The sequence below is a fragment of the Neomonachus schauinslandi genome, chromosome 2, assembly GCF_002201575.2.
Source record: "Neomonachus schauinslandi chromosome 2, ASM220157v2, whole genome shotgun sequence".
NCBI lineage: Eukaryota > Metazoa > Chordata > Mammalia > Carnivora > Phocidae > Neomonachus > Neomonachus schauinslandi.
Window position 1 is genome coordinate 191,624,003 of NC_058404.1, and position 26,903 is coordinate 191,650,905.

Below are 26,903 nucleotides of genomic sequence, written 5' to 3' on the forward strand. Positions count from 1 at the left end.
TTAACAGCATGGACTGCATCTTTTCAGCTCTGTAACCTTAGCACCCGGTACAGGGTCTGGGACATATTCATGTTGGTTAAGTATCTTTGTGAGTATGTAGTGCGACCCTCTCACTACATAGGAGAAAATTTAGACCCCAAGGGGGTAAGGGACTTGCCAAATATAGTGGAGCGGGTAAATGGAAAACGAAAGCTAAGCCCAAAGTCTCTCATGTCCAGGTCTTATCCCTTCCCCCGCTGCTAAGAGATGCTTGGCCAATATTTTTCTTGGATTGGAAAGCCCAGAGGTCTATCTTTTCCTAAGCTACCACTGCGGCCACCGCCCCCTCCCCCCACACCGCCACCATCACCTCCATCACCAGCATGATGTGCGAGCATTTATTTTGTGTCAGGTACTGTTTCCAAGTGCCTTACACATAGTATTTACATTGCTTAGAATAGGCATGCAAGGTGGGTATGATTACCCCATTTCGCAGATGGGGAGATGGAAACAGAGAATTGAAGTCAGTGGCCCAAGTCTCCCTACATGCCCGCAGGCAGCAAGGCTGGCCCTGGACTCTGAAGCGTCGCAGGGTTGCATAGAGGAAAGTGAGCCTGAGTTTGAATTCCTGCCACATCGCTCATTAACTGAGTGACGTAGTGCAGCCTACTCAGCCTTCCGAAGCCCCAGGGAATTTGGGAATGGGAATGATGCTGCTTCTCCTACTAGATTGCTGGGAGGGGAGACAGCCACCTTGAGTCATTGATGATCTTTTTAATAAGCCCACAGATAGCAATTGCTGTCTTTCCGTTTTACAGATGAAGAAACTGAGACCCAGAGAGTTTTTGTAATTTGGCCCATAATTCAAACCAGTCACAGAGCTTCTAAGGGTTGGAGGCAGACCTTGAAGCCAGCTCCGACTGACTCCCAGTCGCTCCTCTTCCTGCTCTGCCACGTGGCCCCAAGCACTTAGCTCAGTGGGTGATTCATGGTGACAACTAATATTCTCTTCTCGTCCCCCTCCCTTTCTTCTAAGGCATGCTGAGAAAGTTAGAATATAGGGTAGAGGAATAAAATCCACAGGCTGGAGACTTGGGCAGAACAAGACAGGTTATTATAATTTCTAGAGAATTGCTACTGCACTGATTTATGGTAAAAAAAAAAATTGGAATTAATTTAGGGAGAATAGAGCCTTCTGATTCAATATGTTTATGACTGGTATAGTTAGTTAAAGTTGGTAAATATTGGGAATCCTAAAAACTTTACATGCTTTTCTGAAGCATTTTATCTTGCCCTGAAATACCAATGTAAATCACGCCCTTAACAACCTTTTTTGTTTAAATCCCTGTCTGAAAGTTCTCTAACATCTGAATGATCTCTGGATCTGATTCTCTCTTGACAATGGGTCATTTCTTTTTCTTTCTTTTTTTTGTGTGTGTGTCTTGTAATTTTTTACTGAATGCTGGACACCCTGTGTAGAACTGCCCATGCCTCTTGCTCCTTCTCCTGCGGTGGTATTCCTGTCACTTGGTGCCAGGCTCATGGTGGGAGGCAGGGGGGACTCTGTTGTCCTGGTCCGGTCTCAGGCATAGATAGGCCGTGTCCCAGAGCCTGGGGAGTGGGAGTGGGGCTCGTTCTTTGTTCCTGTACCTTCTCCCATGACAGCGAAACTCTTGCATGGAATCTGTACTGGTCTTAGGAAGGAGCGTGTTTTTGCTGTCACCCCAATGGTAACATGCCTGAGAGTGGTTTCATCCCCAAACACAGAGGGGTTTTGCTTCTACCCTGTTCCCCAACAGCAATAAGCCTTTACCTGTGTCCTACAGTTAGGAGAGTTTCCAACTTCTTCCCCATAGGCAGATGGGTTTTGCTTTTACCCCCATCCCAGGAATAGTGGAGTTTTGCCGTGGCCAGAGGACTGAGAGGTTTCCCTGCCCTCCTGCTCAGCGGCCCTAAGACTCTTGCTTTGTTGGAGAGAAAGACCTAGGGAAGTATGCAGGCTCCGTGCCCGTCCCCAGCTGCAGCCCTTCACCTCCCCTTTACCTATACCTATCCCTATACCACCAGGAGGATTTTCTCCAATCACTTGTCCTGCCCCAGTCGCTCTCATGAGCACCCACTGGAGGTTTGCAAGCAAATGCAAACTCCTTACTGTTTCTGAGCCTTCTGGACCCACAGTAGACATGCTAGCCCACAATTGGCATTAAGAGCTTGTCAGCATTTTCAGTGATTTCTTTTTACCAGACCATCAAAGGGGAAATAGTTTGTGTGTCCCTTGTCTTTCCTCAGAGGGGCTTGGCGCTCTGTGGAATTGATTACTTTGCAGGCTCAGCTCTCTGGTGGGCCCAAGAGAAGCCATAACACTGTTATCTAACTAGTTCTTCTCGCTGGTGGGAGGGACACTGCTTTGCAGATTCCTACATCCTTAATGTCGGATGAATGTGAGTCTCCGAATAGGAATTTCCCCGGCAATGCAAACTTTATGATTTTCAGTCTGGGTTTTATTCAAGTAACAAGAATTTATAGTATAAACTCTGTGCTGATTTTTTTTTCTAGATTTTTGCTGGTTTTCTCTCTGAGCTTTTAGAGCTGCGTCCCCTACATTGAATTCAACAGCTCTTTTATAAGACAACTCTTCTTTACTGAGTTTTTAAAAACATTCGACTTAGAATTTATGTAAACAGCAACTAGCAGAAAGTGGTTTGGGGACAAACACAAGAGAGTCTTGGAGAGCTTACAGCATAGCCAGCACAAGCAGAAGGGGTAGACACAGCCACGAAACATCGCTTCTGGTACATTATTAACAAAACACTGGAAGAGTGTATTTGGCCTGAACCAAACACTTATTGGGAGCTTGAGTATTTAGTGATTTCTTTTCCAGTGATTATTTCTTGGGCAGCATGTAAATTTTTGCAGGTTTCAGCCTCATCTCTTTTCAAGATCTCTAGTGACAAGCAGTGCATGCTACAATGCTGGAAAAACGACACCCCAGATCGCATATCCTACACAACATACGGTAAAATCAGATTTACATTCACAGGAAGTAGAATTTTTAACTCAATAGTGTTAAGAACTATGTTTTTTTAATGTCATTTTTTGGGAGGGGGTAGAAGAGTATGTCGATAAAAGTACTTGGTTTAAAATTTTTTTTTCAATATTCTTTTAAAAATCCAAGTGAGCTCAAAAAAACCTACAGGAAAAAAAAAAAGTCCCCCTTTGCTCTGCCCCTCAGTCCCCGGTTTGCGGAGAGGCCACTGTCAACAGCTGAGCCTTCTGGCACATGATAGAAGAAAATGGGGTTTAGCTGATTCACATTCTCCCAGGAGTGTATGTGAGGTTATGAGGACCCCAGCGCAGACCAAAACATGTGATGCACATTGCATTCCTTTCAAAGATTCTCAAGGCAAACTTTCCCCCAACAAACAGCAGAGACAAAGGCTGGAAATGGAATTACACTTTCCAAGAATGTCTCAGGGAAGGAAATGAACTGAATAGCTCGGGAACCAACAGATACTTTGGCTTCGGTCCCTGCTCCCTTCCCTGGATTCACCAGCGGTGGCAAGACAGCTGCCAACCCAGCCCACGTCCAGAGGCCCTTTCCCAGACCCCTGACAGCATTAGGAAGGCCAGGGAGCCCTGAGCCTTTATCCACATGCAGCTTTGTCAAGGACCCCGGGCTGCAGGAGACCCCAGAAGTTTCCCTTCGCCTGTGCAACCCGAGCTCCTGCTTCCTCTAAAGGAATTTGAGGTGATTTAAGAGCAAGACTGCCCAGTAACAGGCTGGGCCCCATGCTCAGGGTAAGAGCAAACGCCACTGCACCATCAGTGTGGGCACGTGGCAGGGAGAGAACTGCATGGGCCAGACTGGTCCCAGATGTTTTTGCAAGAATAGCTTCCCAGGCAACATCTCGCTTGTACCCTTTCTCCGTGAGTCAGTGCCATCATTAATTCAAGTACAAGCCGATGTGTGTCAGTCCTTTGGGGAGAAGCTGCTCCAGTCAATTAAAGGAGAACAGCACAGAGTCCTGGGCTGGCAGCTGAAAGGAAGGAAAAAGCATAACGAGAGTGCTCACATTGTATGTTAAGTAAAGGAAAGGAGGCTCGCCCTCCAGAATACTTGATTACATACTTGGAGGCAGGGGGAATACGTTGGATAGGTTCTAATAAACCCAGTTTGGCTTCTAGATTTGAGGCATCAATCCCCGTATTAAAAACCAAACCAGAGTTTAGTCGTGCTGCTGGAGGATTTGAACAGTATCATGAAGTGCTCTGTGCGACTGAAAAGCAAGAGATGGTTGCTGCACGTGGTGGTTGTGAAAATGCATATCCCCCGAGCACTAAATTCAGACAGGCTCCTGGCAGACGTGCCAGAAAGAAATGTGCTTATCCGAGGGAATCTGATGAACTCCAAGACCAGAGGCACTTGCATTGTTTGGGTCCCCAAAATCACTTCTTTGGGCTCAACCTTACCCACATCAGCCCCAGGAAAACATGACCCAAGCACTGGACAATGTTCATCTTCATGGCAAAAGACAGCAGGTACATTTAACCAAACAGGGCTTCTGGAAGATGGGCTTCCTAAGTACTCTCTCCAGAGAAGCAACATTTAACCTTGCAAGTGACAAACAAATTTGGTTCTGCAATTTTTTTTTCCTTTTCTTTATTCTTTTGAAAGAGAGAGAGCATGCACGAGCAGCAGGGAGGGGCAGAGGGAAAGGGAAAGAGAGAATCTTAAGCAGGCTCCACGCCCAGTGCAGAGCCCGATGTAGGGCTCGATCTCACGACCCTGAGGTCATGACCTGAGCCGAAATCAAGAGTTGGAGGCTCAACAGACTGAGTCACCCAGGCACCCCAGTTCTGCTATTTTTTGTGGAAATCTTTTCAAATGGCATTTATTTGCCTGTCTCATGGTTTAGCACACACCAAACATAAGTCAGTTTGGGGGGTTGGTTAAGGAGCACCATTCAAGATCAGTTGTCCTCAGACACTACATGGGAAACCCTGCCCTTGCACTAACTGGGCCCAGGTGAAGCTCTCTGGTTGTTTGGGGCATGGGTTGTCAGTAGGTACCGTTAATGATGGTGAGTCTACCTGCTCTGTAACAGGGCTGCTCAGACGCCTGCAGGGCGTAATCATTCTATGGCTCACATAGCTGGCTTGGGCAGAGCTGTGGTTAGTCTTCTGGATCCACTTGACTGGGCTGTAGCACCCAAGGATTTAATGAAATGCTAATCTATGTGTTGCCATAAAAGTATTTTACAGGTGTGGTTAACACCTACAATAGTTGACTTTAAGTGAAGGAGATTACTCTCAATAATGTGGGTGGGCCTCCCCAGTCAGCTGAAAGTTTTTAAGAGCAAAAACTGAGATTTCCACAAGAGGAAGGAATTCTGCTTCAAGATTGTAATATCAACTCCTGCCTGAGATTCCAGCCGGCTCTAAAGATTTCAAAATGCCTAGCCCGGGCGCCTGGGTGCCTCAGTCAGTTAAGCGTCTGCCTTCGGCTCAGGTCATGATCCCGGAGTCCGAGGATCAAGTCCCACATTGGGCTCTCTGCTCAGCAGGGGGTCTGCTTCTCCCTCTGACCCTCCTCCCTCATGTGCCTTCTCTCTCTCTCAAATAAATAAATAAAATCTTCAAAATGCAAAATGCGTAGCCCCATACTTCCTTAAAATCAATCCCCCTTTCTCTTCATCTCTGTCTCCTCTCTCATCGGTGCTGTTTGTTTGGAGAGTCCTGACTGACACAGGCAATCATTTACAATGTTTGGGGATTGGTGGAGTGGGGGGGGGGGTGGGAGTGTAGTTGGAGAAAAGCCTACTCCTCCTCTCCCCATTTCAATCACTGAAGATTCAAATCAGCCAAGCCCCCCCATATCTTGAGTCAGAGATCACCGAGTGCTTTCTCTGGGGACCCACGTTATGTGTAGGTGGTGTAACTTTGGGAGGCATTGACCCCTTCTCATGTACCTAAGTGTGCAGTTTTGAGATGGGGTGGTTGGCATGAATCTACTTTGAAATAAGTGAAGAGCTTTCTTCAGAGGGAGATGCTGTCCTAACTCACTTCCATTCTAGCCAGAGAACTCATACTCATAGATGGACCTTGGCTTCCCATCAAACGATGCGAAAGATGTGTATCTACATGCCTTAAGTTAAAATCTCTAAGGCACGATTATCCTGCTTTTTCTCTTTCAACTAACCTATCAGCTATCAGAACTGATCACATCACTGTGCTGATTTAATGTAGATTCCAACATTTTTCTTGCAATAAGTTGGCACCTTAAACAGTATTCTTGATAAAGAGTGAACTGAGTCAAGTTATTCAAATAACCAGAACTTTTTCAATTTGTTCATATTGAAATATCTTTATGTCAAGAGAAGAAATAAATGTTCATTCATTGAAAATGTGCATCAGGAAGTTCTAAAGCACAAAAACAAAATCCAGCAAGCTTACCCCAATGAGGGAAGACAAGATTCAACCACAGTGAGTTTCCTTTCTGTAGTTTAAAACCTCTTCATGTGGGAGCTCTGGAGAAAGTGCAAGGGCCACATAAAAACCACATAAATGTTTACATTTTAACCAACTAACTTTACATCTTGATGAAAATCTGTATTCTGCTCCAGAAAGAGCAGCCCACCTTGGGTAGCTGGTACTCTCAACCCATCTAAACAGCCATTTTGTGCCCATAACTCTTGGAGATGGTCCCAAGATCTTAAGCCAACTTAGTCTTAACTCCTTTTTGATACAAACTTCCCAGGATAACACTGTAACCTGAGAGCATTTTCCTTAAATATTTTGGCAGTAGAGACTCCCTGGATCAGCGTGTTTTGAACATGTGTTTTGTAGATTAGGAAAATTCAGTTGGTAGTGAAGCTGTTGAAAGGCTTATGGAGATTTAAGGTGGGAGTGTGGATGTTTTCCAGAGCTTTGCAGATCCACAAATAGGAAGCAGGCAGGAAGGTGCTCTACCTGAGCTATACCATACCCCATTTTGTAGTGACATTTCTGAGTTTGAGCGCCTTTTCATGCATTCTCTGTTATGAATACAGAAATCTCAACCTTTTAATGAAGATGTCTTTTAAAATCTCCGTTTACATTAGTGCCAACCTAATGGCTTCACCAAACCTCAGTGTGTTATATGTGTGTGTACCTGCTCCTGGGGAAAAAAATTAACCTTTTTTTTTATTATGTTCAATTAGCCAACATATAATACATCATTAGTTTTTGATGTAGTGTTCAACGATTCATTAGTTGCATATAACACCCAGTGCTCATCACCACATGTGCCCTCCTTAATGCCCATCACCCGGTTACCCCATCCCCTCACCCCCCTCCCCTCTGTAACCCTCAGTTTGGTTCCCGGATTCCAGAGTCTCTCATGGTTTTTTTCCCTCTCTGATTTCTTCCCATTCAGTTTTCCCTCCCTTCCCCCGTGGTCCTCCAAGCTATTCCTTATGTTCCACATATGAGTGAAACCATATAATTGTCTTTCTCTGCTTGACTTAGTTCACTTAGCATAATCCCCTCCAGTTCCATCCATGTCTATGCAAATGGTGGGTATTCATCCTTTCTATGGCTCAGTAATATTCCATTGCATATATGAACCACATCTTCTACCACCAGTTAAAATGGGAAAAATTAACAAGACAGGAAACAATGAGTGTTGGCAGGGATGCAGAAAAGGGGGAACCCTCTTACATTGTTGGTGGGAATGCAAGCTTGTGTAGCCGCTCTGGAAAACAGTATGGAGGTTCCTCAAGATGTTAAAAATAGAGCTACCCTACAACCCAGCAATTGCACTACTAGATATTTATCCCAAAGATACAGGTGTAGTGAAAAGAAGGGGCACATGCACCCCAATGTTCATGGCAGCAATGTCCCCAATAGCCAAACTGGAAGGAGTCGAGATGTCCTTCAACAGATGAATGGACAAGGTAACCTTTGTTTGGTCAAAGCTGGCAGGACGGGCTACAGGTAAGAGGATGCTGCTTCACAAAAATGTTGGGAGTCTTAATTGGCTAGGCTCTTTTTTTAGTTAGGGTGAGTGGCACCATTTGCTATAACAAACAAGCCCAAGTTTCAGTGAAAAATCTTCTCTGTCTTGGCTCCATCTGATGTAGAAGTAACGGAGTGGAGAGGCCCGGCCTCCATCTAATGTCCTTCCATCCCTGTGGGCTTCAGGATTCTCCACTGGATCCTCTGTATTTGGCTGGGAGATGGGTAAAGAGGGCGAGCATGCAGAGTCTTGTGGGAGGTTTTAGAGGCCAGGCCTGGAAGTATTGTGTATACACACCTGCCCATGTTCCATTGGCCAGAACTCAAGTCCCATGTCCCATCTAAGTGCGTGGGGTCTGGGGAATGCAGTCAAGCAGTGGACCAGAGAAAATGAGGTGACACATGGGTTCTGCCAGGCACTCACCACAAGCTGTGCCACAAGCTAAGGGACTGGAAAAGGCAGAGCAGGGAGAGCGGCTCAAGCGCAGAAGCAGAAGACGCTAACGTTTTCGTGTTAGTCAGTCACATACCAAGCACCGCACTGAGCCTTTGTTTTAGGGCAGAGTGCCTCTCGCTCTTCCTTCCTCTGTGGAATGCCAGCACATCCAGGAAGTTAACCCTTTGACCCGTCCAGGTTTGTGTTTTATCGGCACTTGTCAGGCATTCAACTTGGTTTGCCTGCCTGCCCCTTGCCCCCTGGGGAATTCGGCCTAGCTTGGGGGAGGGGGTGAGTCGTCAAATTGATGTTTAAGAGCCTGCAGAAAGTCTTTTGTGCCTGGAAAGAAACAAGGTTTCCATTAATATTCAATTTTTGAAAGTTATACATTCACCAACCTAGCTTTTGCAGGTTTCTAAATTGAACTTGAGTATTATTTTATACTACTTATAAAACTGATCCTTTTAGTAGGAACCCGAATAAAATCTTTTACTTTATAGTGTTGATTTAATGCATAAACTAACAGATTAAGTCATTCTTAGTAGAGAGACCCCCACACCACGTGAGTTTAAGACCGTGCCACTAGAGGTCAAAGAGTGACACCGTGGTGTCTCCACAGGGGAACCCACTTAACACTGTTTATGCTCTTAGTTAATCACATTTCCAAGCAAACACTTTAAGTGCCTAAGAGAGCTTACTTTGTGTGTGCTTCTGTGTGTGTTTAATTTTTATTAATAAGAGTTCTGAGTACAAATATAACTTGACATTTAGAAAAAAAAAGATTCACTCTCTAAGTTGTGTTCATAAAGAAAAACCCATTCTGTGCATTTTAATCTCTAATTTTGATGCTGAACACCTTAATGCTCCTAAGGTTATCACTTCCTTTTTGGCTTAATTTTAATAATTCTGTCTTGTTGCATCTAATTAAAGAGACAAGAAAACATCAGGCAGAGAAAAAGCAAAAAGAGCAATTAGAATGACCCGAATATAAAACTTTACTAAACTTAAAAAAAAAACCTTTAAAATAAAACAAGCTAAAATTAGAATACTTTTGGCAGAAAAATTACCAGCTATGAACAAAATAACATTCTATAAATATATTTTCTCAAGAACTGCATTACAAATAATATTGTTTTACATAGATTAAGAATGGGGGCTCCTGGGTGGCGCAGTTGTTTGAGCATCCAACTCTTGGTTTCTGCTCAGGTCATGATCTCAGGGTCAGGTCATAAGATTGGTTGGGCTTTGCACTCATTTGGGAGTCTGCTTATCCCTCTTTCTACCCCTCTATCTCCCCACTACATGCTCGCTCTTTCTGTCTCTGAAATAAATAAATTTTAAAAATCTTTAAAAAAAGAATGATTTGCAACATATTAATGTTGATTTACATCAGACATTAAAATCTCTTCCTTAAAAAAGCTTTTAAATATAATTTAGCAGTTTTTAGGAGGTTCTGTTTCCAATAAATGGCAGGAACACACTTTAGAAGATGTAAGGTAGCACATCTTTTAATTAGAGACCTAGCCAGGTAAGTCTTGTCAAATAGATATCAGCAAAATCTTTGCAAGACCACTTAAGTTTGTCACAAATCTGATGAATCAACTGCCAGCAGCAAGGTTTTTTTTGTTGTTTTTTTTTTAAGTTGTCTACCCATTTTCCAAGAGAACGTTCCAAGAGTGAAATCTCATTTGGCCCAGCTTGGGCCAGAACCTACATATGTATTAAGAGAAGCCAGTTAGGGAACAGAAATATCTTAGTCAAAGATGAGTTTTGACTAAGATAAGGAAGATGGATTTCTTTTATATACGGATCCTACTTTTCCTGCTTTATCTTGCTGTGTGGCTTCAGATATAAAAAAAAAAAAAATCCATAGAGAAATTATTCACACACACACACACACACAAAGGAAAAAACCCAAAACCAACCAACCGAATAAAACCAACTTACTTTCTAAGTTGGTCATCTAACACAAGAGGTCAGAATTAGCCCTTGTTGCTAACTTTCTTAATTTCCATCAGCACATGAAATTTAAAATTAAGTCCCAGGGGCGCCTGGGTGGCTCAGTTGGTTGGGCGACTGCCTTCGGCTCAGGTCATGATCCCAGGGTCCTGGGATCGAGTCCCACATCGGGCTCCTGGCTCGGCGGGGAGCCTGCTTCTCCCTCTGACTCTCTCCTCTCTCGTGCTGTTTCTCTCTCACTCGCTCTCTAATAAATAAATAAAATCTTTAAAAAAAAAAAATAAAAAAAAATAAAATAAAATAAAATTAAGTCCCAGATAAGAAGACATCATACCATCTAAGCATTGAATGAAGAAAGGCTGGTAGCCACCATCATTGTGGAAAGACCCACAGAGCCCCTTCATGAGACCAGATACTGGGAAACAGCCTTCTAACCATGAAAAGAACTTCCTTGTCCACTGGCTTCCATATTTCCCTCCTACTGCTATATTTTAAGAGGCAGCTGTTAGGTTGTGGAAAGAGCATGGGACTGGTGTAATGGAAAATAAATCGCCACATGGGAAAGGTGGCCAGATAGCTCCCCAGGTTCAGAACAGGGAGAATCTTTCCCTGGTGTCTGGGAGTTGTCTGGCCCTTGGTAAGTGCCTTTCAGGCTCCGTCAGAGCAGACCCTCCTTCAGGTCAGGAAGAACAAGGTGGCCACTGTTGTCCACACTGAGGTCTCACAGAGGGCAGTATAACAGGGTGGTAGCCCAAATGCTAATGGCTACCTCGCTCACCAGGCAATACCGGGACCTAATCACAGACTTCGGGGATCCCATCTGATCTACGGAAAGCAAGCAACACTTTTTATGATAATCTTATGTTTATGCAGCGTCAATACCACAAACAGTTCTGAAACCCCGGAACTTTCCGGGGATGCAGGCCATCCAGAGATGAGGATAGTCTCCCCTGGAAGCCTTTAAGGAGCTGGCCAGGAAGACAGAGGTGAACACAAAGGATTGAAGTGCAGCAGAATCACCAAGCAGGGGTGGCAGGGGCTCGGGGAGCAGAAGTGGGACCCCGGCTCTTCCACATGCTTTCTGAGATGGACCACAGTCGATTCAAAGTTCTCACCAGCAACGAACATGTTAGAACTGAGAGAGAGTTTCCTAGTGTGGGGCTTCCTGAGTTCCCACATGAGGCGTGAGCCGCAGTGTTAATGCCAGGGCTTTACAGATAAAGACGCTGGGCTATATACTGCAGGCTTTCCCGTGTTCATTTACCTGGATTAAAAGCCACTTAGAGATGCACAGGGAAGGCAAAGGGAACATGGATATTGTGGATGCTCATTTTGTGTTCTCGTTGGACAGGGTGCACTGGGAGGTCAGGGCCACGCGTGGCCCCCGAGCACTTGAACGATAGCTAACCTGGCCCAAGATGTACTGATGTGCATCTTACACCCTGAACACTTAGTTCAGGTTCAGACCCTGAGCACTTAGTGTGAAAAGAAGGCTGTGAAGTAGCTCAGTAATATTTTTATATCGACTGCATATAAGAATGACAATATATTGCATGTATCTGGGTTAAGTACAACATATTATTAAAATTAAGTTAAAATAATCACCTGTTTCTTTTTCACTTTTTAAATGTGGCTACTAGGAAATTTGAAATGACTTGTATGGCTTGTCATAGATTTCTCTTAGGCCGTGCTGCTCTAAACCAGGAGGAGGGAGAACATCCCTGCTCCAAAGCCTTGGACCCGCTTTGGCAGAGAGGCAAGGCTAGCTGGCAGACAAAGGACAGGGTTGAGCTGTCAGTAAGGAGTGCCCCTTGGTGTAGCTGGGACCGTTCCTCGACACCTGGGACCACCAGGATCCCAGGAACTTGGGAGAGTCCTCCAGCCAACTGACAGGATCGTCGGTTGGACATTGGAAGACTGTCACTGTCCCACTGAGGCTGTGGCCGACACATGACCCACGTGTGTCGTATCTGCCTGCCTCCACGGAGCTCTGTTAGGGAAGCACCTGCTACATGTGTTATTGATAGAACCGGTTAACGTGGAGCGAGAATGATGTGGTAAAATCCTGCGTCTGTCAACCGCACAGATACAAAAGTTGCAAAATCCTAATTTTTGCTTCAATGCTCTAATTTTATCACTGGCAACAAGTCCTGTCAGCCGCTTTCTTGAAGTTGCGGGCTCCACTCCCTCCATGTTAGAGGAAATGTCTACGAGATAGTCAAGCCCCGATAACCACGGTTTCTTTCTTTTGAGCGAAAACAGTGCTCTGTGAGGCCCGTGGGGGTTGTAGCTCCCAACTCAAAACGAGGACCCAGTACTCTTTCTGGAGACAGCTGGATACCGGGGTGTGCAGCAGGAGCGCCTTATGTATACTTCTGTTACTCGCAGGTTGAGATCTGATAAAATCACCATTTTGCAATGCTTCCCCAAGATTCTTCTGACGTGTAGCAGGGCTTTCTATCTTCCTCGAGTTCATGGCAGCGCCGAACACAGCGAACACTGTGTGACTTGTGCCCAATCAGTACAACCCTCTCCACCACTGCTTTTGTACCCTGAGTACAAATGCCAACACAGAGAGACGGCAAATAACGTCTTCTGCTTCCACCTCGTGGGCACCCTGAGCAGATCTTGAGGATTCCAGGATTCCTGGGGGGGGGGGGGGGGTTCACGGGCCACATGTGCAGATCTGCCCACTTAGGCCAGTGAGGATCCATCTCTCTGGGGCCACTTGCCTAGTCAGTGTGACCCGAGAGGACAGAGGGGGCAGCTCCTCCGAAGAAATCCTACGTTTTCATTTGGGTTGGTTGGTTTGGGTTTATAAAGATGAGAAAAGTGGATGGGTAGTGTGTGGCCAGACTAACATAATCTCACTTATCTCACTTGGCCCGAAGCAGTCCGTTGAGGGTGGGGACTGACATCATCCCGCTTTGCAGATGAGGATGCTCGTGGCAGTTAGTTCTTCACCCAGGATTAGACCCCCAGAAAGTAGCGGAGCTTGGAACTCCATCCCAACTCTTACCTAGACCAAGATCCCCAAATGCAACACATGAACATCACCTGTGTCTTTAAATATATTTTAATAAATGGATGATTTCCAATTTAAAAAACATCATCGGTGGACCCTTACATCCAATGAAATCTAGAACAGAAACCTAATCTATAAAATAAACCAAAAAGGGGCACCTGGGTGGCTCAGTCGATTGAGCGACCAACTCTTGATTTCGGCTCAGGTCATGATCTCATGGTTGTGGGGTGGAGACCCGAGTCAGACTTCGCACCCAACAGGGAGTCTGCTTAAGGATTCTTTCTCTCGGGCACCTAGGTGGCTCAGTTGGTTAAGCGACTGCCTTCGGCTCAGGTCATGATCCTGGGGTCCTGGGATTGAGTCCCGCATCGGACTCCCCCTGCTCTTTGGGGAGCCTGCTTCTCCCTCTCCCTCTGCCTGCCACTTCCCCTGCTTGTGCTCTCTCTCTCTCTCTCTCTGACAGAGAAATATATAAAATCTTTAAAAAAAAAAAAAAAGGATTCTCTCTCTCCCTCTGCCCCTCCCCCCATGCTCTCTTTCTCTCTCTCAAATAAATAAAATAAGTCTTAAAAACAAACAAAACAGGGCGCCTGGGTGCCTCAGTTGGTTGAGCGACTGCCTTCAGCTCAGGTCATGATCCTGCAGTCCCGGGATCGAGTCCCACATCGGGCTCCCTGCTCAGCAGGGAGTCTGCTTCTCCCTCTGACCTCCCCCCTCTCATGTGCTCTCTCTCTCATTCTGTCTCTCAAATAAATAAATAAAATCTTAAAAAAAAAACAAAAACAAAGCAAAGTGACTAGTTCAAGGTGGGAGGAGATCCCTGATGTCCCTTGGAGAAATAACTAGTGTTCCCAGTACCCTAGGGTTAGGGTAGGCACCCCAAACCTTCCAGTATGATCCCTGCTCCTGCAGCACACCCTTTAAAGATCTGCTCCGTTTGGGCTGCTCTATGAAGGTGGGAAGTTGTTTTCCAGAAAGCCCTGCGGGGAGGTGGCTTACTTTGTCTCCCGGCATGTAAATCTGAACTTCTCGCTTTAAAAAAGGATTCACAACAGGGTTTCCTTTGCCCCCCTTGTAGTACAAGGGAATGAAGTGATCAGTACGGAAACAACCATAGCACTGCAGAAGCTCATTGCTGGGGTCAATTACAGTGTGGAGCGTGGGAAGGACCGTGGAGCAGAGAGAGGAAGACCCACCTGGGCCTCGCTCTGGCCTCCTCACACATCACAGGCTTTGGTCAAGTTGTCCTCTCTGGCTGGGCCTCAGTTGCCTCATATCATGACTAGATTGGTGAGTCAGAATAAGAGACGAATCTTCACCTATGTAAGAATTAGGAAGTGCCCAAAATGAATATGCAGGGAAAAAATCCCATTTTGTGTATTATTTCAGGTTTTCACGTGCTGCTTGGAGATGGGGAGGGAGGGGTGTTTCATGTGAGGAACTGCTGGATTAAGTTAATTGTAAGATTCCTTTTATTTGTAAAATATTATGTAACTATGGAATGATTAAAGAATGAATTGCATTTGTGTTTCCAAAAATTAAGAGTGAGCAGTTTCAGTGTCACGTTTTATCAGTAATTATTAATGACGTGTATGTTGGTAAATATTAAGTGAGCAATTGAAAACTCTTAAAAATGGCAACCCTCTAATTCTGCCACCGGCAAAATAGTAAGTCAAAAATACTTGTCTTCCATTCTTTGCTTCTGGCTCGAGCCTCATTAGCTCAATTATTTACCTACATTAAGAAATAGGAATAAAATTGGGGTGCCCGGGTGGCTCAGTCGGTTGAGCATCTGACTCTTGATTTTGGCTCAGGTCATGATCTCAGGGTCCTGGGATGGAGCCCCGCATCGGGCTCCCCACTCATCGATGAGTCTGTTAGGAGATTCTCTCCCCCTCGCTCCCTTTGCCCCTCTCCCTGCTTATTCAGTCTCTCTCTCTCTCTCTCTAAAATAAATACATCTTTTTAAAAAAAGAAATAGGAATAAAATTATGAGAATACTACATAGAGGTACAATAATGTGTGAGTATATATAGATCTTATTTCCTAAATATGCATTTTGTGTTTTTACTGAAAAAGTAATCTTGCTATTCTTTTGTGGCTTTTTTTCCTCAGATATTTTAAGAAAAATTCTACAAAAGAAGTTTGACTTCTCAACTGAGTATGAGAAGGTAATTTTTATTGATATGTTTGTTATGAAAATAAGTATGTACAAAATTTTGGCTGACTTGGAAGTAAATCTTTAAGCAATCAGTTAACCTGTGAGATCTGTAATTTTTTTTTGACTAAGAACTTTTATGGAATATTGAAGCACTGTATAAATCCCATTTGAAGCAACTTATAAACTCCATTTGAGCAAAAGCAGAAATTCCAAAAGTAGGATTTGAAGAAACATTCACCTTTCAAGGTGTATGTTATTTAAAAACCGAAATTTCCTTAAGGGAAGCATTACGGTACTTTTTTAGCTAAGGGAAAATAACTCACTAACTAAGAAGAATTGTTTGAGGATTTCTAGAAACAGGGATGTGTACTTGGTTTTAAAATATAGTTTGTTGGGCGCCTGGGTGGCTCAGTTGGTTAAGCGACTGCCTTCGGCTCAGGTCATGATCCTGGAGTCCCGGGATCGAGTCCCGCATCGGGCTCCCTGCTCGGCGGGGAGTCTGCTTCTCCCTCTGACCCTCCCCCCTCTCATGTGCTCTCGCTCATTCTCTCTCTCTCAAATAACTAAAAAAAATCTTTAAAAAAAAAAAAAAAATATAGTTTGTTGAAAAGCAGCTTCACATTTGAACAGGTTCATGGAGAGCTTTGTGTGTGCACTTGCCCTGGCTAGAGATAAGGAAAATAGCCCTACCAATTGAGACAAGGTGTGAAAGAGGGGAGGAGAGGAAGGAGTGTGCCTCTATGATCGACTACCTGAACAGAAGAGGGATTCTTTTGATTTTGGTTGACCGCAAGTGTGGGTTGTCAGTGAAACAGACAAATGTTTGTTGCATTGAATGTTAGGGTAATAAAAAAAAAAAAAATAGCGTACCAAATTGTTTAAGGAAGAAGAAGGAGAAGAAGGGAATAAGTAGATTTATTAGTAACATGCAGAGGAACATAGATGAAAATAATTAAATCTGACCGGAAGCTCTTCCATAAGGAGATGACTGGGAGGCTTGTGGTAAAAAGGATAATAAGCAGGGCTGGAGCAGGTAGGGAGGTGGCTTTGCTGGCCTCCCAGGCTTCGGGGACCAGGTGAGCCGCAAGGACAAGGTGTGGAAGAGGGGAGGAGAGGAAGGAGAGGTGAGCTGGGACCCTGAACGCTCGCGAATACGAGTGGACGGTATTTTCACAAAGTATTAAAGGACCTTGTGTGTCTCTACTTGATACCAAGGTGCAGCTCTGCTCATTCACTCTGTGTGCCTCTATGATTGACTACCTGAACAGAAGAGGGATTCTTTTGATTTGGGTTGACCGCGAGTGTGGGTTGCCAGTGGAACAGACAAATGTTTGTTGCATTGAATGTTAGAGTAATAAAAAAAAAAAAATAGTTGAATCTGTTTGTCAGGCTCTTCGTCCTGCAGGATTAGGCACTTTGCTCTCTCCTTCCCTGGCATGGAGGTGATTATCAAGAGAACAATAAAAGCAGACATATGGTGGACATCCTTGAATGGCCAGCCACAGCAAATGCTAATGACAGTGTTCCCAGTGGGCGTGGGGGGCAATGTATGGGGAGGGCGTGAACTCCCGCCCAGTGAATGGTTACCTCAGATGCTGTGCTTGCCATGCCTCCTATTCTCAATTTGCAATACGACGATACTCAAGAGAAAACAAACACAGAAGCCAAAGAGGAAAGCCTTATCTAAAAACCATTTACATGTATAAAAGATGATGAGCCAGTTTCTCCCTAGTGCTGATGGCCTTCCCTAGTACCGTGGAAGGCATTTTCATTATTAAATGCCACTGGCTTCCTGTGTCTCCCAAACACAAGGGCCCACGTCTGCCTGCCTCCCTGGGCAGAACCAAGTTACAGTTGCTTTTATATCGATATTGATAATTCGCAGGCCATCAGCAGCCTGGCCTGAATGCCAACTAGTTCTGCCAAGGGGTGGGTGGGGGCAGTGTGCTTCACCTGGCCCAGGCCTTGGAGGATGGGGTCCTGAGACCCTGAGGTCACTCTGAGCAGCTGGGCAAGTAGGAGCTGGTGTTGGGCTGCCACTCTCCAGGGCAGGATCCTTAGCTGGGCAAGTCCTTTGGCGGGCTTCGTATTCGATTTGGAGTAAAACTGGGCATCTCCCTAGTGCCCGATTTCCTCTCCACCTCAGGGGCCTTTGTAGATGAATAAAAGCCATTGGCACGGAGGTGAAGTGGAGAGAGGAGACAGAATTGAGCCCTCGTGAATGACCTGAATCCTCCCCCACATGTGGGACTGGGTCATGTTTTCCATGGCTGTCCGAGGAAGAGGGATTTGGGGAGGTGAAGACTCCAGAGAAGCCAGGCACCTTGGGAGGGGAGCTCTCTGACTGGTTTTAGTTTGATGTATGCTGGGTGTGTTGGGTTACAGTCCTCCCAAGCAGATCAGGAGTCAAGGACTTGGGCGTTGCAGGGAACACTGGCTGGGAAGTGGAGAGATAATACAAGGGAGGGAGGGTGGCCTGACTGGTGTAAAAGGTGTGGCCTGACTGGAGCGTCATCCTATAGAATTGCTGGGGAAATGGTGCCAACCACCAGTGTCCGAATTAGCCCACAGGAAGGATGAGGAAGCTGAGGTATCCAGACGCCGAGACTGAAGGCGCACAGGTTAAGGGCTGTGTGGGAGTGGGGGAAAGGGTTCACCCCTAAGCACTTCTGACCTTCCATGGTTCCAGAAAAGGCCTTCCAGTGCAGAGTTAAAGATGCCAGGGGCTAGAAGTTCAAGGAGGCACAGGGGGATGACCGAGGCCTGAGGGAGGTTGGGGGGAGGGGGCACCAACAGCATCTTCTGCACTGACCGGTGCCCACGGCCTCTCTAATTCACGCAGTCACACAGCTAAGGTCTGGCCAGGCGAGTGGCCCTGAGGAGCCTTTTCAGCTATCTTTGTCCCCAGCTGAGCATTTCCTCCTCCCGTGAGCCCTCAGGTGGTGGCGGAACCTCTGAGGCAGTGACCTTCCCGCTGGGCGCTCTTTCAGTGAACTCTCTCCATAAGGAGGTTCAGAAGCATTCAGCAGACCTTTTGTTCCAAGGGCTGGGCCTAACTTTGGAAGGGAAATAGGACTCCCTTTCACAGAACTGCCTCCTTTTTATGCTTCAACTGAAAGTTAAAGGTAGTGCTTTAAGATCCTTGGCCCCTCTCCTCCTTGACATTTTTTCTTTTACTTCTCTCTTTTGTTTTATGTATTCATTTTATCACTGTTGACAGAGTGCTGACTAGGACCAAGGCACGGTAGGGCGACAAACATGTGAAAGTTGGTGGAAGGGAGGTTATGGGATAAGAAATAAACATGGATGTTATGAACCGATTTGCCCCCAATTCTTATGTTGAAGTCCTAATCCCCAGCGCCTGTTGTGGGATTGTATTTAGAGATAGTGTTGTTAAAAAGGTAATTAATTTTAAATGGGGTCATTAGTGGGTCCTAATCCAGTCTGACTGGTATCCTTATAAGAAGAGGAGATTAGGACACACACACACACACAAGATCGCGTAAGGACAGAGGGAGAAGACAGCCATCTGCAAGCCAAGGAAAGAGGCCTCAGAAGACACCAACCCTGCCCACACCTTGATCTGAGACTCCCAGCCCCCAGAACTGTGAGGAAATCCCTTTCTGCTCTTCAAGCCCTCTGGCCTGTGGCGCTCTGTCATGGCGGCCCCGGCAGACAGAGTGCGGTCGACAGCTGGACTGTGAGGTGGAGGGCGATTCGCATCATGGAAGAAGTTCTGATAAAGGACCGTGAACGCTCGCAGGAGGGGGATTGTTGTTGCACCTGGGAAATCAGGAAAAGACTCCACGGTAGGGCTGCATTTGAACTGAGATGTCAAAAGCATGTAGAGTAGATGAGAAATACAGCCTCACTTCTGTTTATGAGCACTTGGCTGAAGGCGCAAAGCTGCTTCATTGCTTCATTGCTTCTGAAGCATAGACTGGGTCATCACCCTCTCTGTAATACTAATTCTTGTCCACCCTGGGCCCACACTGGCTGAGGATCCTGACATTGTTTCTCATCCTCACAATGACACCTATCCGAGGCAGAAGTATCTGCACTGCGCATGCCAGAAAATCCCGCACTCAGAGAGGCTGGGGAACTTGCCCAAGATCACCCAGTGACTAAAGGCTGAAACTGGGATTCGTACCCAGACGAGTCTAACTCCTAACTGACAAGCACAACACCAGCAAAAATTAGGCCCAACCCCGGCCACTGGACTGTAGTCCTAAAATGACTAATTTGGAAGATGCAGCTCATGTGAGTATTCTGGGCTGTACAGAGAGACTGACAGCCTCCATGCAGTGCCTTCTACCCATTAAGCCACAAACTGTGACAGTGGGTAATCATCCCTGGGAAGAAGTGGTCCGGCAGAAATGGAAATCCAGGAGGGGACTAGGATTTGGAATTACGGAGCCATGAGGGAAGCGGAGAACCAGGCAGATGAAGCTATGGAAATCCAAGCAATGACTCTAATAACCCCAGGTTCCTAGCATCTTTGTAGCACGTGCTTGGAGGTGGGTGCCCTTGTTCATGACCTACAAGTATTACTCAGTTTGGTCTTCCCAGGAATAGTCTGTCCTCACCACAGATGTGAAGGTAGAGATTACATGGGCAACTCGCACCTCAGTGCGTTCCCTTGGGAATCAGCGTGGGTGAGCCCCTTCCTAGAGTCTCTGGCTGACTGAAAACCAATGGAAACAGCATTCCATCACCCTCCTCCCAGCTCACATGGGCTTTCCGCAGAGAGAGCCTCTTAGCTGAGTTCATCAAGCAGCTGCTCCTCAATTAAATAAAAGGACACAGTCCCTGTCTTCAAAGAATGCATAGTTTGGGGCAGTTTAGGTAGATGATTATGATTGGTTCCCATCAACAACCCTAAGTACCACCCGCACCTCTAGAAATTTTTCCAGGGGACAGTTCTCCCAGCAGCAACCCCCACCGCCACCTCTATCTTTTCATTCTGTGCATCCCTGTCCGTAGGAGTGGCCAGCTCCTTTGGGATGACCTCCTGGATTCCTTTTCTTGTGGTCATGGTCCATCTCCACTTCAGCTTCTTGGTTGGCTGCTCTTCCTCATTCATGTCATCCCTCAGTTCTTACCTTTCCCTTTCTTGAAGCTTCCTCTGGCGGCAGGTGCTGGGCCTGGGCCTCATCCCTGCTGCCTTTCATGACCTCACTAGTGCTAACAGTCATTGGATATGGATTTGGCACTTAGGAAATGACAGGTCATCATTCCAGGTGGGTGTGTGGTGTTTGCAACCCACCCTACGTGTCTGCGAAAGGTAAGTGAATGAGTTCCTTGTTTCCTGCCCCCCAGGGGGACGTGGCATGCTGCCTATAAGAACACACTCTCCTTTCCAAGTAAGGAAATTACCTTCTAGAGATCTCAGAAGCATTTAAGAGAGCAAGCAGTGCAACGACCCATGACCAGGGTCGTTGTCTGAGGCTTGTTGGAGGTGAGAGATGAGAATAATGTTAACATGCATTGATTATTTCTACTTCTGATGATGATGAGGAGGAGGATGATAATGATGACTGAGCATTACTCTGGGAAGCCAGGTCCTAAGCACTTCACATGTATTAACTTATTTAACACATAGTAAATAGTATATGTAAAGTGCTTAGAACAGAATAATGCACAAAACCGTGTTGCTGCTCACTGTTTTCTCTTGTTCTCTTTGCAAAAACTGCATAAAATAGGATCTCTGCTTATCCCCGTTCTGTTAGTAAGGTAACGAAGGCTCAGAGTAGCATTGGCAACAAGACCCAGGCCCGTCCCCCAGAGATTCTGATGTAGTTGGTCAGGGCTGGCTGGTTATTGATATTTTTCAAGAGGTCCCTGGGTGATGATAATGGGTAATTAACTGGAGTGGGGAATCACAGCCACAAAGCCGTACAGCAGGATTCAAACTGCTGCATTGCATGAAAATAACTTGAGACCTGTGTGACAGCCAGCATGAAAGGGGAAAAGGTGAAGATGTACCCAGCTGCACTGTGGAGTTTGCTGGTACCCCAACAAATACATCAGACCAGACCGACCCCTCAGTGGCAAAATTAAACACAAAAGAATCAGCTGATGGTGGTAGTTTACAGGCCGTTCTGCCCCGGGGCTCAGCCCAGCACGACCAGCCCTAGAGCTAAGAGCAGGTTTCCGAAACCCGCCTGATCATAGCCAAGACACGGGGCTTGCTTTCAAGACAGATGCCTGGGTTTACCCAAATCTCCTGATACCCACTCTAGGGGAGGATCTGGAAGCCAGTATTTAGTATGAGGTGCTATGAGGTGGTTATGGTAGTAAGTTTGGGAGGCAACAAGCCTGTGGGGCCCACGCCCAGGGTCATTCAAGGTGCCCCATGTGACCCTGGGGGCATGTGTATCTGAGCTGCCCACTCCAACACGTTGTATGCCTCATTTAAAAGTTACTAATATCACAATCATCGTTCTTTCACGTCTGTGAAAATCTGCCATCCAAAGCTATAGTTTCCAAATTTAGATTTCCCAGAGTACACTGTTTCAAAAAAGTAATCCAGGGAATGGCATAGAGCCACCCGATTTTATTTTGCCACACAGGGATATTTAAAACCCACCATAGCAACGATATTAACTTTGTCTGCGTTCATATACCTATCACCTCCCTCTCCCCACCAAAAGGATACACTGAGCAAATTTCACTTCATGGGACACTCATTGTATCTTCATTTTTCCTGTTTCACTACGGGGCGGTCCAGCCCTATCTCTGGACCACGATTTTGGAAACTCCCTCACTGAGTTCATCAGTTTACCTGATTCCAGTTGGGCACCTGTTGCACGCCAGGTCCCAGGGTGGGTGAGAGAATGGTGAGCATGACGTCATGGTTCTCGCTCTCCCCGAGCGAACAGCGGGGCTCAGGCGGTGCTCCCATGGGAGAGCCCTTCCTCATGGGGCAGGAGTGGGCTCCAAGGCAGCATGATAAAAGCAAACTCACACTCGGTTCTCAAGACAGATTTCCAGGAGGACGCAACATCCAGGCAGACTTGAGTTTCATGAGCAGAGCAGTGAAGGGAATGCTGTTCTGGGTGAGGAGGCAGCACCAGGGAGCTGGAGGGAGGAAGGGGGAGCAGGAGACTTCTTCCTAGGAACAGAATGGTCAAGAAGAGCAGGACGTGAAGCCAGGATTAAATAACAGGATCACATGAAGAGGTTTGAATGAAACATGGTGGGAATCCTTGGAATGCCTTTGAGCAAGAGAATAATGCCATCAGATTCTCAGTTCAGAAAGGACGCTTTGGAAGCCGTTGTTTTGACTGGGGTTCTAGGCAGCTACTGATCTTCTATTGTGCGAAGACCACATGGTTAGTGTGTTAAGCATGTGTAACTTTCCCTCTATTCTGCTCCCCCCCCGCCCCATCCACAACTGATTAGCATATTGATAAGAACCTTTCAAGAAATCCATATATAAATTTCAGATGTAAATTCCAGACCTGACTCTACCTGAAGGCTGTTTCTCTAATAAACACTCAAGTTTTATGTTCCTGTCTTGTGTGGATCCTCCTCTCCTCGATTTTCTCTGTATGGAATATTAACGTTCCCAGTTGTGGTTAATCGCTCATGTAACTTTTTCTGTTTTCTTGATGCATGCTGCCTCTGCCTTACTCTCCTCAACTCCTCAACTGCTTTGACTTCCACAGCCAGAAAATGTAGTCTTGACTCTGAAGGTAAAGTCCTTGTTTGCTGTTTCTTGTTGCTCTGTCTAAAGCCAGCAGGTAACGAGATGCTTCTGCCAGGATTTTCTGTTCTTCACTGTCTCTCCGCTGTGGGGGTTTTTAAAGTGGCTTGCTTCATTTTTGTTTATGGAATCATCGTTAATCTTCTCTTTCAGTTTTAGTACTTCGCCAAAGAATAGCGATCCATCTCAGTAAATTTCAATCCTGATCTCCTCCTCCACATCATCCACAGAGCGCCCTGGAGATCCTTATGTTATCAGGAAATCATTTGGGTCCTTGCCAGACCTTGGCCAGACTTCAGCCCAGAAAGGAACTCTTGAAATGACATATCTTGTTCCTGATACTTTTTGATATAATATTGAGTCAATAGCATTGCAAAGGTTGTATATAAAGTGTGAAATTTGTACTTGGAGCTAAACATAGTGCATTTAGAACATTTCAAAACACCTTTTCTCCTGGGTTTGGGTTCATTATCTTCCTGGGATTCAGAAAGGATTTTAAATCCCTTTGAAAAATAGTAAATAATTTAGAACATTTGCTGGGAAATGATATTGAAATTGAGAAGAGTTTGGGGTTTCTGAGGCTGGTTTCTCAATTGGCCAATGATGTGGGTCCCCAAGGGCAGGTTACAGGACTCTCTGTGGCCATGGGGTGCGGCCAAGTTTAAGCAGGAGCGTGTACTTGATGAATACAGCAAAATTCAACCACTTTTTTTTTTAGCATTTTATCCTTAATATCAAAGAATATTCCATTAATATTCAAGTGCCACGTGCACCTCAATGCTCTGAAGCATTTGCCCACAGAGTTAACTAATATTGATTGACTATTCACTATGTGTTGGGCACTGAGCTCTTGTTTTCACTTTAAATCATTTAATTATCTGACCCTCACAATACAGTTTATGACATTAATGCTAATTCTGGTTTAGGGAACTAGAAGCCCCCTGCTGGAATTTAAAGCAGGTCTTCTGACTCCCAGTTCAGTGCTAAGACCTCACATTCACTCCTAGGAGCAACACTTGTGTTTCATTTACTTGGCTCAGCTTGGCTTTATGGAAATGTGAGTAACTGTACACATGCATTGGAATGAACTCAAGTTTTGTGTCATCTGGTTGCATTAATTTTTTTTTTAATCCCAGAATACAGCCCCAGCAGAAATTATGAGAATATATTTAGGTCACGTGATCCTATCTCGAAGTTGTGCTAGGTCCTAGGAACAGAGGACTGTCCGAGACATGGGCTACTGAGCCCAGCCTCGCCAGCACGGCATGAGAGGTACCACTTATAAAGGCTACATACTGCACTTGGCACCTTATCACTGATCATACATTATCTGTAATGTTCCCAATGACATGACCTTACAAGGTATGTATTATTAGTCCCAGGATATGGATAGGGAAACAAAGCGAGTGGCCTGTGATTAACGTGTCTGACTCAGAAAGTCTGAGCGTTTTTTCTAAATTTAGATATATTCCAGATTCTTTTGTAACTATGAATTCGTCATGAATTGATCCAATCCAAATTGCTTTGAATCCTTAATAACTTCTACTGGTCCTGTCTTTCTGGTGAAAAATCATCCCGATATGTAGATTATTCATAATGCAAGTATTTCTGCCAAAATGTGTTATACCATTTAAAAACAAACAAAATACCTTTGGGGTTTAAATTCAGCCATTTGCAACTTGACCTTGCATTTGGACATTTTACCCTGAGTTGAAAGAAGATAGTAACCACTTGGTTCCATATTCTGGTAACTCAAATCTGCTTCCTCTGTTTCAAGAAGGGGCATCAAGGGACTCCAGGGTGACTCAGTCAGTTAAACATCTGACTCTTGATTTCGGCTCAGGTCATGACCTCAGGGTCGTGAGATCGAGCCCTGTGTCAGGCTTCATTCGCTAGGCATGGAGCCTGCTTAAGATTCTCTCTCCCTCTTCCCCTGCCCTTCCCTCTAAAAAAAAAAAAAGGAGCATCAAGATGGAAATACACACATTAAGATTTAACTCACGCTGGCAAATAGGTTAAAACAAATGAAACATGCACACTGTGGAATGTTCTACTTGTTATTTTGTGTTACAGTATATGCTGTTTCTTTTGTTTGTTTGCAGATTATCTACTATGAAATCGGGATTATTATTTGTGCTGTCCTGGGACTGCTCTTTGTCTTTCTGATGCCTCTGGTGGGGTTTTGCTTTGGTCTGTGTCGTTACTGTAACAAGTGTGGTGGAGAAATGCATCAGCGACAGAAGAAAAACGGGACCTTCCTGAGGAAATACTTTACGGTCTCCCTCCTGGTGATTTGTATATTCATAAGGCAAGTAGCATCTTGGAGGGCAGCGGATTTGTGTTTTGGGTGGGTGAGGGATGGCCCATGTTTTAACTGTTAAGCCCATGAGTTTAAAGCAAGACAACAACAACACACCCATAAAACAGAAGAGAACAAAAATTCGTGTCCAGGATGGTTCAAAACAGTGTCACCATAACCAGAAGTTAGCGTGGTAATCAGGCTGCCCTCATTTACATGCTAAGCCAACCCTTTGGTATTTTTTCCTATTGAAGACAAGCTGGTAAATCTTGGCCTGCGAAAAGTATTTACCTCCCGGAACAGCAGCTTCTGCCTGAAATAGCTGGTTGGAGACAGGCGGCCTGCAGAAGGCAGCATTTGCTAGTTGATTTGTACATTCAAAGGGATCTTGAATGATAGGTACAGTCCCTGAGCTGGGGAATGTGCGAATATTGTAGAACAGAATTAACTTTCTAATAATAAACCCAGTTTTCTTGAATTTGTAGTTAAGCTGCTACCCTCTCCCGAAGCCTAGAACACGCTTCATGATTTAGAATGTTTCTTCTGCCGTTCCTTCTGCTGCCATAAGTTTTCCAACTGACTGACAGATCAGTACACTGCTTTTAAGACACCAACATTCTGGGGGCGCCTGGATGGCTCAGTTGGTTAAGCGTCCAACTCTAGGTTTCAGTTCAGGTCATGGTCTCAGGGTCGGTCGTGAGATTGAGCCCTGCGTTGGGCTTCACACTCAGTTCAGAGTCTGCTTAGGACCCTCTCTCCCTCTGCCTCTGCCCCTCCACCCCACTCTCTCTCTCTTTCTCAGATAAATAAATAAATCTTAAAAAAAAAAAAAAAAGACAGTAACATTTTGTCAAGTGCAAACCAGTTTCCTCGGTTGAGCAACGTGCTTCACGTGACTGGCCCCCTGGTTGTGATATTTGGTCATGGTTCCACGTCTCCTCATTCATTCAGCCAATGAATGTCCTGACATCTAGCAACAGAACTAAAGTGCCCACAATGTGAATAATGCTAGGCCCCAAGGAGACACAGAGACAGCGAGGATCGGGAGTCAGCCTCCTCCTCACTATTTTCTCAAGCACTGCGTTTGCTCGGTAGTTGTGAGTAAGATTTTTCGGGTTTTGCTAAATAACTGATCTGAGGGAATTTAAGCAGAATTCAGAATTAAACAGAAATTGAGCACAATGAAACAGAACAATTTCAGTTGGCCTCCCAGCTGAAGTTTTAGCTGGAAATCCAAGAAGAAAAGTTCTGCAAGTGTGGCCATTAGCAGGGTCCTGGTAGGATATATGCTGTGGGGTGATGATTCATCGGAATGCACTGTACCTATTGGAAGGGACGGAG

At 45.4% G+C, this 26,903-nt stretch overlaps 1 protein-coding gene across 2 annotated transcripts in view; it reads left to right on the forward strand.

Annotated features, from left to right (window-relative positions):
• Positions 1-26,903, forward strand: part of PROM1 (prominin 1) — a 101,275-nt gene that overhangs the window by 23,501 nt on the left and 50,871 nt on the right. The window contains exons 2-4 of one of the 2 annotated variants that reach the window (XM_021679384.1): positions 15,510-15,565; positions 23,226-23,252; positions 25,366-25,571. In XM_021679384.1, the coding sequence (XP_021535059.1) occupies positions 15,510-15,565; positions 23,226-23,252; positions 25,366-25,571 (289 nt within the window). The remainder of the gene's footprint in view (positions 1-15,509; positions 15,566-23,225; positions 23,253-25,365; positions 25,572-26,903) is intronic. The other variant, XM_021679385.1, reaches the window with a different exon arrangement.